At 37.9% G+C, this 18,513-nt stretch overlaps 1 protein-coding gene across 3 annotated transcripts in view; it reads right to left on the reverse strand.

Moving 5' to 3' along the window:
• ARSJ (arylsulfatase family member J) overlaps window positions 1–18,513 on the reverse strand; it is a 90,004-nt gene that overhangs the window by 13,077 nt on the left and 58,414 nt on the right. The window contains exon 1 of one of the 3 annotated variants that reach the window (XM_047718297.1): window positions 10,514–11,042. The exons of the other annotated variants lie outside the window; for them this stretch is intronic. Within the exon in view, the coding sequence (XP_047574253.1) occupies window positions 10,514–10,656 (143 nt within the window). The 5' untranslated portion in view covers window positions 10,657–11,042. Of the gene's footprint in view, window positions 1–10,513; window positions 11,043–18,513 lie in introns of those variants that run through there. 3 annotated transcript variants of the gene reach the window in all.

Consider the following 18,513-nt stretch of genomic DNA (forward strand, 5'->3'; position numbering starts at 1 on the left):
GTGCATGGGCTGAGCACATACCGACCCCTCTTCATGATCATGGACCCTCTGCCTGCTGTCTTGCACGCACCTCCACCCTCCATCCTTTCCTTGTGAAATTTCACATTGCCAGTAGAGAGGTCTGTTTTTAAGGCTTAAGCCTACCACCTACCCCAGCAGTCTGCACCCAAAATAAATCTCTCTCTCTCTTTTCCAAAACCCCCTCTCTTGAATTATTGGCTTCTCTTGTGACAAGTTTATCTGAGTTTGTTGGGCAACACTGTTGGCAAATCCAGCCAGGAGCTATGCTTTCGATTTGTTGGGATTCCTCAGGATGGAGCAGTTGGCATGGCAACACACCAGGGCTTCCCCTCATTTCCTGAATTAGGGGCTATGATGTATAGTTAGGTAAGAAGTCTAGTGTTAGAGACAGACAACAATTAGAGGATTATCATAACAGGAGTAAATACTGCAAGAAAGACAATCACAGCATTCTCTGACTACTCATAGAGGGTTGGGAAATGCTCTCAAAAGGGGCCATGTTTGATCTGTAGTAGTATCTAGGTGAATATGGGGAAAAGGCAGATATAGTATGTAGGTGAATATGGGGAAATGGCAGATATTTGAAACACCTGGAACAATATCGACAAAAGCATGAAGTCATAAGGGAACATGAATCTGAGGTGATTCTTGAGGAAGGAGGTGTCAGCCAGGTGAATATTTGAAGGAAAGGCAGAGTATTTCAATGAGAGGAAAAGAACATTCAGATGCACAAAGGGAGAGAATTTGGCCCTCTGTGGATCAACAGTTCCAAATATGAGAACAGAGATTTGGACATATCTTGATGCAAGATGAGACTACAGAGACAAGTAAGTGCCAAGTTACACAGAGTTGTATTATAGCATACAACTGTACAAAGGTTTGTGTACTTAATGTGATGATCACAGAAAACCACTGAAAAACTTTTGAAAAGACTAATACATAACAAAAGTTTGCATTAAAAAAACACTCTGTAGTGTCAAGGGCAGATTGTAGTGGAACAAGACAAAGGCAGGGATGTTTGCCCTAGTGTATGAGATAAACACTGACAGTTGAAACAGAGGCTGGTGACAGTAAGGATGAGGAGAGGACTCTAATGAGGCACATCTGAGACGGCTACAGGCTGTGCGGCAAGTGGGATAGTGGATGTTAAAAATGAGTCCCAAGTGTCTGGGCTGGGTGGTGGGGTAAAAGGAGTTTTCTTGCATTAAGTTCAGAAAAGTAGGAAGAAGAACAGGAATGAATAAGAAGATGATGAATCCTGCTCTGTGTTTGGTTGGATGCACCTGTAAGATATCCAGCTGGAGATGTAAAAGGTGAAATAACTCCAAGATTTAAGACTCGTTAGCATATTGGTGGCAGGTGAATTCATGTGAGTACATGAGACCATCTAAAGACAAGATGGAGATGGAAGGCTAAAGATGGAACCCAGGAAATATGATCACTCAGAAGAAAAGCAAGAGCACCAGTGAAAGAGTTTGAGATGAAATAGCTGCTGCCTGAATTAGAGTAGTAAAGGGCAGTTTTAGAGCTGACTGCATCACATACGGTAGAGAAGCCAAGAAAGGTGAGAATTAAAAGACAACAACTGACTTGGCGATAAGCATGTATGACCTTGTAGGGGCCAAGAGGAGGCTGCCGTAAGACGGGCTACTTTGGGGTGAAATTTATTTATTTATTTGTTTGTTTGTTTGTTTATATATTTATTATGTTTGACTTATTTATTTATTTATTTATTTAAATTTTTAAATTAACATATAGTGTACTATTAGGCCCCAAAGGGTACAGGTCTGTGAATTGCCAGGTTTACACTTCACAGCACTCAACATAGCACATACCTTCCCCAATGTCCATAACCCAACCACCCTCTCCCTAGCCCCCTCCCCCCGGCAACCCTCAGTTTGTTTTGTGAGATTAAGAGTCTCTTATGGTTTGTCTCCCTCCCAATCCCATCTTGTTTCATTTATTCCTTTCCTACCCCCCAAATCCCTCACATTGCTTCTCAACTTCCTCATATTGGAGATCATATGGTAATTGTCTTTTTCTGATTGACCCATTTCACTAAGCATATACCCTCTAGTTCCATCCACGTCGTCGCAAATGGCAAGATTTCATTTCTTTTGATGGTTGTATGGTATTCCATTTTGTATATATACCACATCTTCTTTATCCATTCGTCTGTTGATGGACATCTAGGTTCTTTCCATAGTTTGGCTATTGTAGACATTGCTGCTATAAACATTCGGGTGCACGTGCCCCTTCGGATCACTACGTTTGTATCTATAGGGTAAATACCCAGTAGTGCAATTGCTGGGTCATAGGGTAGTTCTATTTTCAACATTTTGAGGAACCTCCATGCTGTTTTCCAGAGTGGTTGCACCAGCTTGCATTCCCACCAACAGTGTAGGAGGGTTCCCCTTTCTCCGCATCCTCGCCAGCATCTGTCATTTCCTGACCTGTTAATTTTAGCCATTTTGACTGGTGTGAGGTTGTATCTCATTGTGGTTTTTATTTGTATTTCCCAGATGTTGAGTGATATGGAGCACTTTTTCATGTGTCTGTTGGCCATCTGGATGTCTTCTTTGCAGAAATGTCTGTTCATGTCCTCTGCCCATTTCTTGATTGGATTATTTGTTCTTTGGGTGTTGAGTTTGCTAAGTTCTTTATAGATTTTGGACACTAGCCCTTTATCTGATATGTTGTTTGCAAATATCTTCTCCCATTCTGTCAGTTGTCTTTTGGTTTTGTTAACTGTTTCCTTTGCTGTGCAAAAGCTTTTGATCTTGATGAAGTCCCAATAGTTCGTTTTTGCCCTTGCTTCCCTTGCCTTTGGCAATGTTCCTAGGAAGAAGTTGCTGCAGCTGAGGTGGATGAGGTTGCTGCCTGTGTTCTCCTCAAGGATTTTGATGGATTCCTTTCTCACACTGAGGTCCTTTATCCCTTTTGAGTCTATTTTCATGTGTGGTGTAAGGAAATGGTCCAGTTTCATTTTTCTGCATGTGGCTGTCCAATTTTCCCAACACCATTTGTTGAAGACACTGTCTGTTTTTCCATTGGACATTCTTTCCTGCTTTGTTGAAGATTAGTTGACCATAGAGTTGAGGGTCTATTTCTGGGCTCTCTATTCTGTTCCATTGATCTATGTGTCTGTTTTTGTGCCAGTACCATACTGTCTTGATAATGACAGCTTTGTAATAGAGCTTGAAGTCTGGAATTATGATGCCACCAACTTAAATCTTACGGTTTTGGGTGAAATTGTAAATGGGATTGACTCCTTAATTTCTCTTTCTTCTGTCTTGTTCTGGTGTATAGAAATGCAACTGACTTTTGTGCATTGATTTTATATTCTGACATTTTACTGAATTCCTGTACACGTTCTAGCAGATTTAGAGTGGAGTCTTTTGGGTTTTCCACATAAAGTATCAAATCATCTGCAGAAAGTGATAGTTTGACTTCTTCATTGCTGATTTGGATGCCTTTAATTTCTTTTTGTTGTCTGATTGCTGAGGCGAGGATTTCTAGTACCATGTTGAATAGCAGTGGTGATAATGGACATCCGGGCTGTGTTCCTGACCTTAGCGGAAAAGCTGTCAGTTTTTCTCCATTGAGAATGATATTCGCTGTGGGTTTTTCATAGATGCTTTGATGATATTGAGGTATGTACCCTCTATCCCTTCACTTTGAAGAGTTTTTATCAAGAAAGGATGCTGTTCTTTGTCAAATGCCTTTTCAGCAGCTACTGAGAGTATCATGTGGTTCTTGTTCTTTCTTTTATTAATGTATTGTATCACATTGATTGGTTTGCAGATGTTGAACCAATCTTGCAGCCCTGGAATAAATCCCACTTCGTCATGGTGAATAATCCTTTTAATGTACTATTGGGTTGGTCCTATTGGCTAGTATTTTGGTGAGAATTTTTGCATCTGTGTTCATCAAGGATATTGGTCTGTAATTCTCTTTTTTGATGGGATCTTTGTCTGGTTTTGGGATCAAGGTAATGCTGGCTTCATAAAATAAGTTTGGAAGTTATCCTTCCATTTCTATTTTTTGGAACAGTTTCAGGAGATTAGGAATTAATTCTTCTTTAAACGTTTGGTAGAATCCCCCTGGGAAGCCATCTGGCCCTGGGTTCTTGTTTGTTGGGAGATTTTTGATGACTGCTTCAATCTCCTTACTGGTTATGGGTCTGTTCAGGTTTTCTATTTCTTCCTGGTTCAGTTGTGGCAGTTTATACATCTCTAGGAATGCATTCATTTCTTCCAGATTGTCAAATTTCCTGGCGTATAGTTGCTCATAATATGTTCTTATAATGGTTTGTATTTCTTTGGTGTTGGTTGTGATCTCTCCTCTATCATTCATGATTTTACTTATTTGGGTCCTTTCTATTTTCTTTTTTGATAAGTCTGACCAGGGGTTTATCAATCTTATTAATTCTTTCAAAGAACCAGCTCCTGGTTTCGTTGGTTTGTTCTACTTTTTTTTTTGTTTCTATTTCATTGATTTCTGCTCTGATCTTTATTATTTCTCTTCTTCTGCTGGGTTTAGGCTTTCTTTGTTGTTCTTTCTCCAGTTCCTTTAGGTGTAGGAGGTTAGGTTGTGTATTTGAGACCTTTCTTGTTTCTTGAGAAAGCCTTGTATCACTGTACATTTTCCCTCAGGACCACTTTTGCTGTGTCCCACATATTTTGTACAGTTGTGTTTTCAGTATCATTTGTTTCCATGAATTTTTTCAATTCTTCTTTAATTTCCTGGTTCACCCATTCATTCTTTAGAAGGATGCTCTTTAGCCTCCATGTATTTGGGTTCTTTCCAAATTTCCTCTTGTGATTGAGTTCTAGCTTCAGAGCATTATGGTCTGAAAATATGCAGGGAATGATCCCAATCTTTTGGTACTGGTTGAGACCTGATTTGTGACCCAGGATGTGATCTATTCTGGAGAATGTTCCATGTGCACTAGAGAAGAATGTGTATTCTGTTGCTTTGGGATGGAATGTTCTGAATATATCTGTGATATCCATCTGGTCCAGTGAGTCATTTAAGGCCTTTATTTCCTTGTTGATCTTTTGCTTGGATGATCTGTCCATTTCAGTGAGGGGGGGTCTTAAAGTCCCCTACTGATATTGTATTATTGTCGATGTGTTTCTTTGATTTTGTTATTTAATTGGCTTATATAGTTGGCTGCTCCCATGTTAGGGGCATAGATACTTAAAATTGTTAAATCTTCTTGTTGGACAGACCCTTTGAGTATGATATAGTGTCCTTCCTCATCTCTGATTATAGTCTTTGGCTTAAAATCTAATTTATCTGATATAAGGATTGCCACCCCAGCTTTCTTTTGATGTCATTTAGCAAGGTAATTTGTTTTCCACCCCCTCACTTTAAATCTGGAGGTATCTTTGGGTCTAAAATGAGTTTCTTGCAGACAGCATATTGATGGGTTTTGTTTTTTTATCCATTGTGATACCCTGTGTCTTTTGATTGGGGCATTTAGCCCAATTACATTCAGGATAACTATTGAGAGATATGAATTTAATGCCATTGTATTGCCTGTAAGGTGACTGTTACTGTATATTGTCTCTGTTCCTTTCTGATCTACTACTTTTAGCCTCTCTCCTTGCTTAGAGAATCCCTTTTAATATTTCCGGTAGAGCTGGTTTGGTGTTTACAAATTCTTTTAGTTTTTGTTTGTCCTGGAAGCTTTTAATCTCTCCTTCTATTTTCACTGATAGCCTACCTGGATATAGGATTCTTGGCTGCATGTTTTTCTCATTTAGTGCTCTGAATATATCATGCCAGTTCTTTCTGCCCTGCCAGGTCTCTGTGGATAAGTCCACTGCCAATCTAATATTTTTACCATTGTTTGTTACAGACTTCTTTTCCCAGGCTGCTTTCAGGATTTTCTCTTTGTCATTAAGACTTGTAAGTTTTACTATTAGATGATGGGGTGTGGACCTATTCTTATTGATTTTGAGGGGGGTTCTCTGCACCTCCTGGATTTTGATGCTTGTTCCCTTTGCCATATTAGGGAAATTCTCTACAATAATTCTCTCCAATATACCTTCTGTTCCCCTCTCTCTTTCTTCTTCTTCTGGAATCCCAATTATTCTAATGTTGTTTTGTCTTATGGTATCACGTATCTCTCAAATTCTCCCCTCGTGGTCCAGTAGTTGTTTGTCTCTCTTTTACTCAGCTACTTTATTCTCCATCATTTGGTCTTCTATATCACTAATTCTCTCTTCTGCCTCATTTATTCTAGCTGTAAGAGCCTCCATTTTTTATTGCACCTCATTAATAGCTTTTTTGATTTCAACTTGGTTAGATTTTAGTTCTTTTATTTCTCCAGAAAGGGCTATTATTTCTCCAGACAGGGTTTCTCTAATATCTTCCATGCCTTTTTTGAGCCCAGCTAGCACCTTGAGAATCATCTAGATGTGACATATTACCAATGTCCATATTGATTAGGTCCCTAGACTTTGGTACTGCCTCTTGTTCTTTTTTTTGTGGTGAGCTTTTCTGCCTTGTCATTTTATCCAGATAAGAATATATGAAGAAGGGGTGCCTGGGTGGCTCAGTGGATTAAGCGGCTGCCTTCGGCTCAGGTCATGATTCCAGGGTCTTGGGATCGAGCCCCTCATTGGGGGGGGGTGGGTCCCTGCTCAGCAGGGAGCCTGCTTCTCTCTCTCCCTCTGCCTGCCACTCTGCTTACTTGTGTTCTCTATATCTCTGTCAAATTAATAAATAAAATCTTTAAAAAAAACTGTATATGAAGGAGAGAATAAAGTACTAAAAGGGTGGCAAAGACCCCAGAAAAATGTGCGTTAACCAAATCAGAAGAGACCCCAAATCATGCGGAGAGGAAAGGGGGTAAAAAGAAGTTCAAAAAAAAAAAAAAAAAGAAAAAGAAAAAAGGAAATATAGATATTAGACTGGTGAATAAAACAGAGCCACCCATTTAATTTTGGGAGTACTTTTTGTCTCTTAGAAGAAACTATCTCCCAAAATTTTAAAGAAAGAAAGATTTTATATATATATACACACACATACACACACACACACACCGAAAAAAAATATATATATATATTTACATATATGTATATATATATAAATACAAAAGTAAAAGTAAACACGATGAAGGGATGGAATATGATTGTAAAGTTGAAAATTTTTTAAAAATTCTAAAAAAGGAGTTGATAAGATAAGTTGGTTGGGAAAAGAAAGAAAAAGAAAGTGGAGAGAATTTGCTCAGGCTGGAGACTAGAACAAAGTCCTGTGCTAGATTTAGGGTATATTTTGATTTATTAGAAGAAGTTGTATCCCAAAATTTTTTAGAAGAAAAAACCCCATGTGTATACAAAAGTAAAGTTAGATACAATGAATGATAAAATATGACTATAATAATGAAGTTCCAAAAAGATTTTTTTAATGAAAGGTGTTGTTAAGATAAACTAGTTAAAAAACATTAAAAGAGGAAAGAGTAAAAGTTACAAAAACTAGAATAAGAAAAACATTTAAAAAAATTAATTAGCTTTGCGAGACTAAAGAATCATGGGGAGAAAGCCATGAATTCCATGCTTTGCTTTCTCCTCCTCTGGAATTCTGCTCTTTCCTTGATAAGTGAGCTTGGTCTTGGCTGGATTTCTTGCTGATCTTCTGGGGGAGGGGCATGTTGTAGTGATTCTGAAGTGTCTTTGCCCTGAGGTGGAATTGCACTGTCCTTGCCAGGGGCCAGGCTAAGTAATCTGCTCTGGTTAGCTCTCGGAAGCTTTTGTTCCCTGATCACTTTCTGTAGAGTTCTGGTGGATGGGAATGAAAATGGTGGCCTCCCAGTCTCCTGCCTGGAGGAGCGGAGAGCTCAGGGCTCCACTCCTCAGTGCACCCTCGGAGAAAACCGCTCAATCACTCCCTTCTCCCTGGCCTCGGGCTGTGTGTTGAGCTCACCCAGCCTGTGACCAAGCACCTCTGTCTCTGGCACACAGCCCCACCTGGAGTCACCAAACCCAGCATATCCCTGCCTCTTTTCCAGGTGGTCTCCCCGGATCTGCCACTTGTGGGGTCCCTGCTCAAAGAGCAGTGGTCTGACTGTGCCATAGATCACAGCTTAAGGTAACGCTGAGCTGAGAGCTTACTTCTCGGCTCCATCTCTGTGACTAGCTTCCCTGCTCTAATACCTGTGACCTCTGTGATAATCAGACAACCCTGATCCTTCAGTGATCCCACAGGACCTGAGACCACACTGTCCCCTTGAGGGCTCCACCCCTGCTTAGCCTCTGGAGCAATGTCCCTCAGTGGAGCAGATTTTAAAAGTTCAGATTTGGTGCTCCGTTGCTCCACCTCTTGCTGGGAGCCAGCCCCTCCCCCTGTGGTCTATCTTCCCGTCACTTTGGATTCACTTCTCTGCAAGTCCTACCTTTCAGAAAGTGGTCAACTTTCTATTTCTAGAATTGCTGCTCTTCTTCTCTTTGATCCCCTGTTGGATTTGTAGGGGTTTGGAATGGTTTGATAAACTATCTAGCTGATCTCTTGCTACCTGATGTCATCTCAGCCTGCTATTCCTCCCAGGTGAAATTTATTTTGAGTTAAGTACAGCAAATTCAGAAAAAGCTCTTTACCTCCCCCACAACTTCCTGGATATACCAGCAAGAGAGATAGTAACATAATTTCCTTTTTACCTAAGAAACTTAACCATATAATAGGGCAACCTTTATTTTCCAAACATCTCCCCTCACCTTCCTGCTAATAGACTTCCTTCTCTTTGTACCCCCAAACTGTTACCCCTCTTCTTAGCTCAGGAAGTCAAATAAACCTCATGTTGCCTGTCTCTGGAAGTTCTTGTCTTGTATGAAACTAAATTTGATTTTCTCCTGTTAATCTGTCTTATGTCAATTTCATTCTTAGTTCAGCTAGAAGGACCTTGAAGGGCAGAGGAAATTCTTTCTCCCTGAAAACATAGTAAATCATATTTTAGTAGAAGTCCAGATTTTAGTGACTTGAGACCTGAATGGAAAGTAGAAACTGTGAAAATATTAATTTTCCACAAAAGTGGAGTTGGGAATCTAGAAGGAGCTATACCACTCAACACCAGTTACAGGAAGAATTGTCAATTATAGACCACAACGAAAGAATCTTCAACAGGAAAGAATGATCAGTTATAGGCCCTACCAGGAAAACATGTATACTGCATCTTCTAAAAGAAATCAACTACCCTGGTTTCTCAGCCAATGAGAAACCATAATCACCCTGAACTCTTACTTTTCTCTGGTGGACCTTAGTTCAGAGCAAACTTTCCCAACTTTCACCTTCTTCTCTATAAAATAATCTTCCTCTTCTTTGTCTATTGGACTTGCCTATCTGTGGTTTTGCTGTAGCTTGCAGTTCTTGAATTGTAATTCTTAACTATTCTTGAATAAACTCATTTTGCCAATAAAATAATTGGCTTTTTTTTTTTGTTGGTTGACAAAATGTATATAGATGGTGAGTATAAACTATTTCAAGATGTATAAACGGGAAGAGAAGAGAAAAAAAAAAGAATACAGTTGGGTTCCAAGTGCTGATGTGGTGCAATGCTTATGATGTATTGTTGACTAAAAGAACATCTGGCTAAGACAGAATTTCTATTGTATTATTACATTTTTATAATGAAAAAATGTGTACATTCCATGAGGGCAGGGACTGTACACTGCTGTTCTGCATCACCTGAATTCAACAGGACACTGATAAATATTTATTGAATGAGTAAGTGAATGAGAGTGAGTGTATATTCATAGGGAAAAATGTAAAGGTATTCTCCAAATAGTTAAACATGATTATTTCCAGGGAGATATTAATAATAAGAGGTAGCTTTCACTTCCTGATATATAAATTTACATATAATTTATATATAAGTGAAACTTAGGTGAATGGGTGTTAAAATTACATAATTACATATGGGACTAATTTTTAATTTAAAAATAAAAAAAGAAATTAAATTCTAAATGAATGAAAATGTTCCTCTCATCAAAGAATATTCTTCCTATTAGACACATCTACTCAGGAGACCACCTTTAGACCAGAAGAAAGGAGATGGAATGAGCTAAATGAATTCTATAATTATCCCTTAGAGGCCAGAGAAGATGCTCCATTTAACCAAAAAAAAAAAAAAAAAAAAAAAAAAAAAAAAAAGATTAACTTGTCAAGTAACTTAAAAATTCCTGGCTTTGAATGGTCTTTCCTCATCAGCAGCATCTGCTGTTCATCCTTGAAATTGCCTTGCTCATGTACAGTATGTTAACATTTACAACATCAAAGCTTTTGCTACACTGAATACAGTTTTCCTGGTCTCATTAGAAACATGGCTGCAAATAACATGTTAAGTGACTTCTTTCTGGAAATTCTCCTTTTAATCTTAAAGCCAGTATCCATTTTGTCAATTCAGATGAAAGAATGAATACGAGAGATCATATTGCCCCAGGCAGGGCTGGACTGACCAAGGAAACTGTGGGAATGCATCTCTACTCACCTTAAAGTATTAATTAGTACTACCTTAAAGATATAATCACCAGATGCCCCTCGTGACTCTCTAGCATACAGATTCCAAGTCTCTTGAGATGGAAAAGACCTCCAGGAAATCAGACATAGTAGCACCAGAGCACCTGCTAACATGACTTCGTGGGCCTAATCAACGGTGTCCCCCTTTTCAGAAGAACCCCACCCCAAATTTTGCCCTTAAAGTCCTTCATTTGCACATCATCAAGGAATTGGGAACTTTAGAGTTTTAGCTCCAATTCTCCTGGGTGGAACCATACCAATAAATTGTCTTTCTTTACTGCAAAAGCTGAGTGTCAGTTTTTACTGGCTTGCTGCACATCAGGTGGATCAAACTTTTATTTGGTTTGGTTACAGTCTTATCTATAGTGTGTGTGTGAATTCTTGGTAGTTTCCAACAAAAGGCAAATTTACTTCCCAGCTAGACGGTCTTCTCCCTGACTTTTTTTTCCATGTTGTCTTTTCTTCTGAAATTATTCCTTTTGAAGACTGATAGTTTCTACTCCATTAAAAAAAAGATCTAAGACATAAATGATTACCAAGCACTTGTCTAAGTGAATAATCACTTATATAGTTAGTATGTTCCTTTTCTGTAAAATTATTTACAGAGTAAAATTGAACTCCAGAGGTGTATTTATAATTATTAAATTTATAGAGACTATTTTAAAACCATATATATTTCATAAAACAAAATGTAACCATATTGTCAAAATAAAATTTTCTAATTTTTTTTGCTATTCTCTTTACTACCACAGAGTATTATTAAATCATTCTTTTAAATGTGCAAATTCTAATGTCCTCTATTCTAAACAGAAAATGCAGTTGAAGGTATGGACCAGAGAATACATAAATGTTAAACCACATTTTACATTATCAACTTTGCCCTAGAGACAGGATGGGTTAAAGAAAATATCCGTGATGGAGAGGGAGAATCGGTCTCCTTGCTCAGCATGGAGCCTGACATGGAGCTTGATCCCAATACCCTGAGATCATGACTTGAAGTCAGATGCTAAGCCACCCAGGTGCCCCAGGGCTGCCATATTTAAGTCCACCATTTTCTTTATAGTTCTAACTTTGAAGACAAAAAATTATGAAGAGTTTGACATTTATGTTCACCATGTGGCTTCTCTAGGAATTAGCTCCACAAAAAGTGGTAACATTCTTGCAGTCTTGAACAGAATTACTTCCTCTTAGTCATGGTTAGGAATTACTTTTCAAATAACTGAGTATCTTTGCACTGAAATTACCCACTATGTGTGGGTAATTTCATACCCACACATGAAAGTATTTCATGTCAAACTCATGTGGAACTCATTAGTGTCTTAGCTGCAAGTCAGGTGAAAATAAACTCAAAATAAAGATGGTTTAGCAGGGAATATGTAATCATTATATAATTGTTGGGGAATGTGACCAAAAAGACATGCCCGTCAATTGACCCTTGAGCTGGACATGGGCACTAGGAGGCTCCTCACCCTCTCCCTGGTCCTGGGAATGTGGGTTCCACTTGTCTTCCCTGTTCCCAGAGGCTGCTCCAAGGACAGAGCCTGGAGATGGTGATGTGATGTTGAAAGAACCTGCACTGTATGGGTGACTGAGTCCAGTTAGGGCCTCTTTATAAGCTTTTAAGATTTTGGGGGAGGGTGCGGGGATCCATTCAACTTGCTGCCACCCAAGACAAGCCTTTTATGTAAATTCCTGTTGCTACTATTAAAAATGTCACCCCTCCCCCCAAAAATGTCACCTACCAACATGGAGTGGCTGATTTTTTGGGTCTCTCCCTGCTGTCTGTGGATGAGGACAGGTTTCAGATTACACCAGGAAATCTATAGAGAGGGTTGTGAACTTACATTCTTCAAAGCCACTAGGTTTACTAACACTTTCAGTTGATTAGCGTTATTTTTAAAAGATGCTTATAATTCTATCCTACATAGTAGTTTCAACTAAAGAAAAAGAGAACTGTTGAATAAAAACTCCATTAATTGGCAATGACCAAATTCTCAAGGCTAGAGTCATGCATTTTCACACAGGCATCATTAGATTTAGCACTTAGATGCCAAATGATATGTATTAGATACTTTTTTTCCTAAAAGCTGAATTCATGGACTTCTGTCTGTGACTTTGCCCTTTTATTGGTTTCTCTCTAAATTCTAACAATGATGACTATGATTCTGTCTTGAATACAGATATTGAATTATTTTGAATAGCTTAGGATTTATTATTAAAATGGCAGCATTAATAAGCAATTAGTCCTGGCAGATAAGGATGTGGAGCTGATATTTTATATTCTGAAGTGTTGAACTTTATACATAGCTTTAAATGAGTGTAGGAAAATTAGCAAATTAGAATGGACCCCTCGTCCTAATAATTATTATAAATACTCCTTAATCTACTATATATATAACTGATGGCTATAGCTGTGTTAATTTTATATAATAATTCTTTTCATTCAACTTTTTTAAAAAAAGATTTTATTTATTTATCTGAGAAAGAGGGAGAAAGTGAGTGAGCACAAGTGGGAGAGGAGCAGAGGCAGAGGGAGAAGCAGGCTCCCTGCTGAACAGGAAGCCCAATGTGGGATGTGGGGCTCGATCCCAGGACCTCAGGATCACCACCTGGGCCAAAGGCAGATGTTTAACTGACTGATCCACCCAGGTGCCCCTCAAATTTCTTCTTTAAGTAGAAAAATGAGGGGCACCTGGGAGGGTCAGTGGGTTAAGCTTCTGCCTTCCGCTCAGCTCATGATCTCAGGGTCCTGGAATCGAGCCCCACCTCGGGCTCTCTGCTCAGCAGGGAGCCTGCTTCCCCCCCCCCCCCCCTGCCTGCCTCTCTGCCTACTTGTGATCTCTCTCTCTCTCTCTGTCAAATAAATAAATAAAATCTTTAAAAAAAAAAGTAGAAAAATGACCAGAGTATTTGTCATAGTATTCTCAAAAAGCTTTGATATGTTTGAAATGTTACACAGTGATAATAAAAATAATGTTTAAAACTAGAAATAAAAAGGAAAAATAAATACACGCTGAAGATCTCTAATAGATAAAACCTATTGCCTTGAAACATACACCGGGGAGGAGATTCTCCCCACTCTGGCTTACCATCAGAACAACTTTATCACAGTTAATCTTCATCCTTCTTGCTGCAGGTGCTAGTCAGCCCTTTATCCCCCCGCCCCCCCCCCCCCCGGAAACTTATCCAAACATTACAAGTAAAGTGGAAAGTAATCATTATACAGGCATATTATTTTCCTCAGGAGAGGGCTCACTGCTTATAGACTAAAAAGGGCACTAAAGGTAAAGTTCACAGTGTTTATTCCACATGTGCTCTGGCAACAATCCTCTTTATTTTCTCCAAAGGGATTGCCCTGGTGATCAGGGTTGGGTTTGCAGCCCCAGTGTCTCATAGGAGGACAGCCAGCCATTTCCTGAATAGTAAGTGGGAAAATGTATACCTTTCTATTTGTTAGAAATCAGGTTGGTGGAGGGCTTAGTAGAGGCCATATATTACCTCTGGATGTTGTGCCCAATGACCTGACATCAAAGATGTATTCTAGGATGTATTGTGGAAACAGTCCAGCCTATGTGGTAGTACTGAGAAAAACCCACAGTCTTAGGAATCCCAATGTCTGGATTTGAATCCTCCTCCTTACTGGCTATGTAGCCTTGGGACAGCCACTTAACTTGAACCTCAGTCTCTTCTTTTTTAACAGAGGTATTAATACTAGCAATGTGTCAACTCCACAGGATAGTCCACTCCCTTTTTGGTTAGGATTAAATAAAATAAAATGCTTAAAACATACTGTAATCTATAAAATTTTATATAAATGCTCATTATACTAATTATTACCACATCTTGTCTTTTCTTGTGCCCTTCCTGCCCATCATTTTTTCAACTCCATGTCCTCCTCCTCCACTGCCCTATTGTATGAAAGTGATAAAACCAAAACCAAACCAAAGCAAATACGTGATTCCATTGCTTGGAACTAGTGAACTAGTATCTTGCCCATTCTCTTTCTTCCCAGCATTTGGATTGGAATTTTTAATCATCAACTGTTTTCCCCACAGAGTTGCTTTCCTTTCCTTTTACTTGAAAATGTGTCAATTTCTCTAAATGTTTATGAGGAATTAAAAAAATACAATTCACATTGCTCTATAGGGAGACCCAAGTTCTTGCCAATTACTTAGCCTTATTTTTATGAAATAAATATTTTGAATGGAAATAGTTTGTGACAAGAATAGGTATTGAGTCTATAGGAATATTTATAATATACTGAGTTATAATGACTTATAAACAAAAACCTACTTATCATTAGTTGTCTGAGTCATAATTTCCACTATTAATTTAATATATACATCTTGATATATTTCAGAAGTAGAGATAAACTTATTCCCCCAAATTCTATTTTGAGTACTTTAATAATAATTAATGTTTATTTTATCTATCTGAAGGAAGATTTGATAGATAAATCTAAGGTGGGATACACTATCCAATTTTTTTTCTTATTCTTTATTCATACCATAACAAATAGGCTTCCAACATATTATACAAATCTGCATTTATGACCTTGGGAAAGCACACCCATTATTGAGCATAGGTTTCTCAGTTGACTCTGTTCTGGAAATCTCCCAGAAGGTACCATTAAGATTTGTTGCAGTAAAAACTGTTCTTTATGGTACTGCTTCTGCTAGTGCTCATTGCTCCTTTCCTGTGTCGTTGAGAGGAATTATATGTCCTCATGCTATACTTTTTCTTGACAAGTCCTCTAAAGACTTGTATTATAAGATCCCAAACTGTTATCTCTATGTTCTTGAGATTTTGCAATCCTAGAAAGCTACGTAAATCCTGAAAACCTACGTTGTTTTAGCTGTCTTCTTACTAGGATCCCAAACACAGATTCTTAAAATTAGTTTAAGGTGTTTATATAGCAATATAAGGGAAAGTGCACACAAAAGTGCAATGTGCTAGATTATATTCAAAAGTTCTATTACTGTAGTTCTTAGATGTCATACTCAGGAAAATAATGTATTAGAAACAAGTTATCAAAAATAGATCATTCTACTTCAATAGATAATATAATTGGAAATATACTAAGGGAATAGTAAGTGATTTTGGTCTGCTAAAGGAGGGTTATGTTATCTCCCTTTGTAATTTACCAATGTATTATTAGTGTTCCATATGTCATACGCTTTTCAGTAACTTTGAAATTCTATTACTTATCCTTATCATTAAATTTATTTTACTTTGAATTTACTATCCTGTGAAAACAACAGAACTGAGCAGAAACATGGAAATTTCATTTCAGAGATTCAGAGGCCTCAGTTTCCTTATTTGCATAAAATGAGGCTAATAACAGCACTTTTGTCATTGAGTTACCAAGACAATTGAATTAGTAGATCTAAAGTGCTTAGAACAATTTCTAACAAATTGAAACACAATAGAAAAAAATTATAGAGTGCAATAAGGTTACTAGAATTTTGGCAGACTTAACACATTTTCCAACCTATCGGTTGTCTGATCTCACCTAACACAGTAAGACTCTCTAAGAAACTACCATTTGTCAAATTTTTGATGTGGTATCAAAGAAGAATATCCACATTTATCTGAAAACATAGCTCAAATACCTCTCCTTTTCCAACTATGTGCCTCCATGAAGTTGAATTTTCTTCATATACTTCAATAATAATGAGATAGCAATGAGAATCCAATTTTCTTCTATTAAACTAGCTGTTAAAGAGATTGGTGAAAGTAAGAAAACAGTGCTAATCTTCTCATTATTATTTTTTGGAAGACTACAGTTATAGAGCAGTCTCCCTTTGATTGCAGTTGCCCTTTCTGTGGTTTCATTTAGTCAAAGTCCACCATAGTCCAGAAGCTGATGATCTTCTTGAAGTATTGTCAGGTCAATAGTAGCCTGACACTGCATCAGAACACCTGTGTCTTTCACCTCTCTTCATGTTGTCCCATAGGCAATTTATCATCTTACATTATCACAAGAGGAGTAAATCCAGTATAATAAGATATTTTGAGGGAGAGAAACCATATTCACATAACATTTTTATAGCATATTGTAATAATAATTTGATTTTATTATTAGTCATTGTTAATCTCTTAGAGAGTTTAATTTTTAAACTTTATATAGGAAAAATAGAATATATATAGGTTTTGGTACTTTCTGCAGTTTTAAGCATCCACTGGGAGGTCTTGGAATGTAGTCTCTGTGGATGAGGGAGGACTATTGTACTCATAAAACAATCTTATTTATGTTAACATGTAATTGGCTTATATTTTTAAATGAATTAATAAGCAAATATTTTTTAATTATCAGTTTTAAATTCTATCATGGTAAAAAAAAAAAAGTCAATTTATATAAACAAAAGTTCTTTGAGATCCTCAGTGATTTTTAAGAATGCAAGCAGGCCCTGAGGCCAAAAGTGAGGAACACTGATGTCATAAAATTCTCTAAATTATTCTATGGTTAAAACTTTCTGAATAGACACATCAATCATTATCAAAGCTAAATAAGGAATAATTTTAAGAAGCAGTATTTTATAATAAAAAGAATATGAGATTAACTGTAAAATTTCCAGTACTGAGTCCAGCATTAACTCTGTAGCAAAATGAAAAAAAAAATTTTTTTAGTAAGCTGACTGGCAAAATGTACATTAGTTGTGAAAATTTTCCATATCACTTCCTTTAGCTTCTAGATGCTTAACAACTGAGCCACCCAGGCACCCCCCCCCTTTTTAATATTCTATAATATTTATTAAATTGCTCTTAGAGTATTTGATTTTTTTAAGATTTTATTTTTATTTATTTGAGAGAGAGAGAGAGAGCGCGTGTGCGTGAGCACGTACGCATGAGTGGGGGGGAAGGGGCAAAGGGAGAGGGAGAAGCAGATTCCGCACTGAGCAGAGTAGTTGGGTTTGGTTTTTATAAAAAGTTAAAAACAAATAAATAAAAAGGACTATTTTTCATATTTGGGTTGCACTGAAGCTGAGAGACATATCACCCAGACTAGAATTTGAGATTCAGCTGAGATCAAAGGCTATTGAAAGAAGTGACCATGAGACTGTGAGTTCCTAGTTATTAACAGAAATCCTTGGAAGGGGCTCCTGGGTAGCTCAATCAGTTGAGCCACCTACTCTTGACTTCTGCTCAGCTCAGGATCTCAATGTTGCTGTGGGATTAAGCCCTGTGACAATGGTCTCCACGCTCAGCATGGAGCTTAGCTTGCAGAAGATTCTCTCCTTTTCCCTCTGTCCCTCCTCCCCAACCCAGCCTGTGGTCTTTCTAAGTAAATAAATAAATACAGTCTTTAAAAAAAGAAAAAGAAGGGCGCCTGGGTGGCTCAGTGGGTTAAGCCTCTGCCTTCGGCTCAGGTCATGATCTCAGGGTCCTGGGATCGAGGCCCGCATCGGGCTCTCTGCTCAGCGGGGAGCCTGCTTTCTCCTCTCTCTCTCTATGCCTGCCTCTCTGCATACTCGTGATCTCTTTCTCTGTTTCAAATAAATAAATAAAATCTTAAAAAAAAAAAAAGAAAAAGAAAAAAAGAAGTCCAGACTACTTTCAACTCCTAGGTTAGTAGTTGAAATCAATTATATGTAAGTGAAATCTCATAGGAAATGGTAAAGTTAAATAATAACAAATAGGCAGTGCCTTAGGTAAGACAATTTTGTATGTATCCATATCTGCTCCTGCAAAATGGAATAATAATACTCCCCTCATAGGTTTATTAAACAGATTAAAACATGTCAATGCAAATTAAATGTCTATGCAAACTATAATGGCTGAACAAATGGTTACTGTTAATATTGTTGAAGTCATGACTGGAGCCCTGAATCTGTCATAAGACACATGGCTTCCACATCGTGCTTCATCATTTGGATTCATCATTTATGCTTCTTAAACCTAACTTTCCCCATCTATATGAGGTGGAGGGACATGTCTGAGGCTTGTGGACTTTGGAAAGGAGTAGTTTGT

Source organism: Lutra lutra, chromosome 2, assembly GCF_902655055.1.
Source record: "Lutra lutra chromosome 2, mLutLut1.2, whole genome shotgun sequence".
Taxonomy (NCBI): domain Eukaryota; kingdom Metazoa; phylum Chordata; class Mammalia; order Carnivora; family Mustelidae; genus Lutra; species Lutra lutra.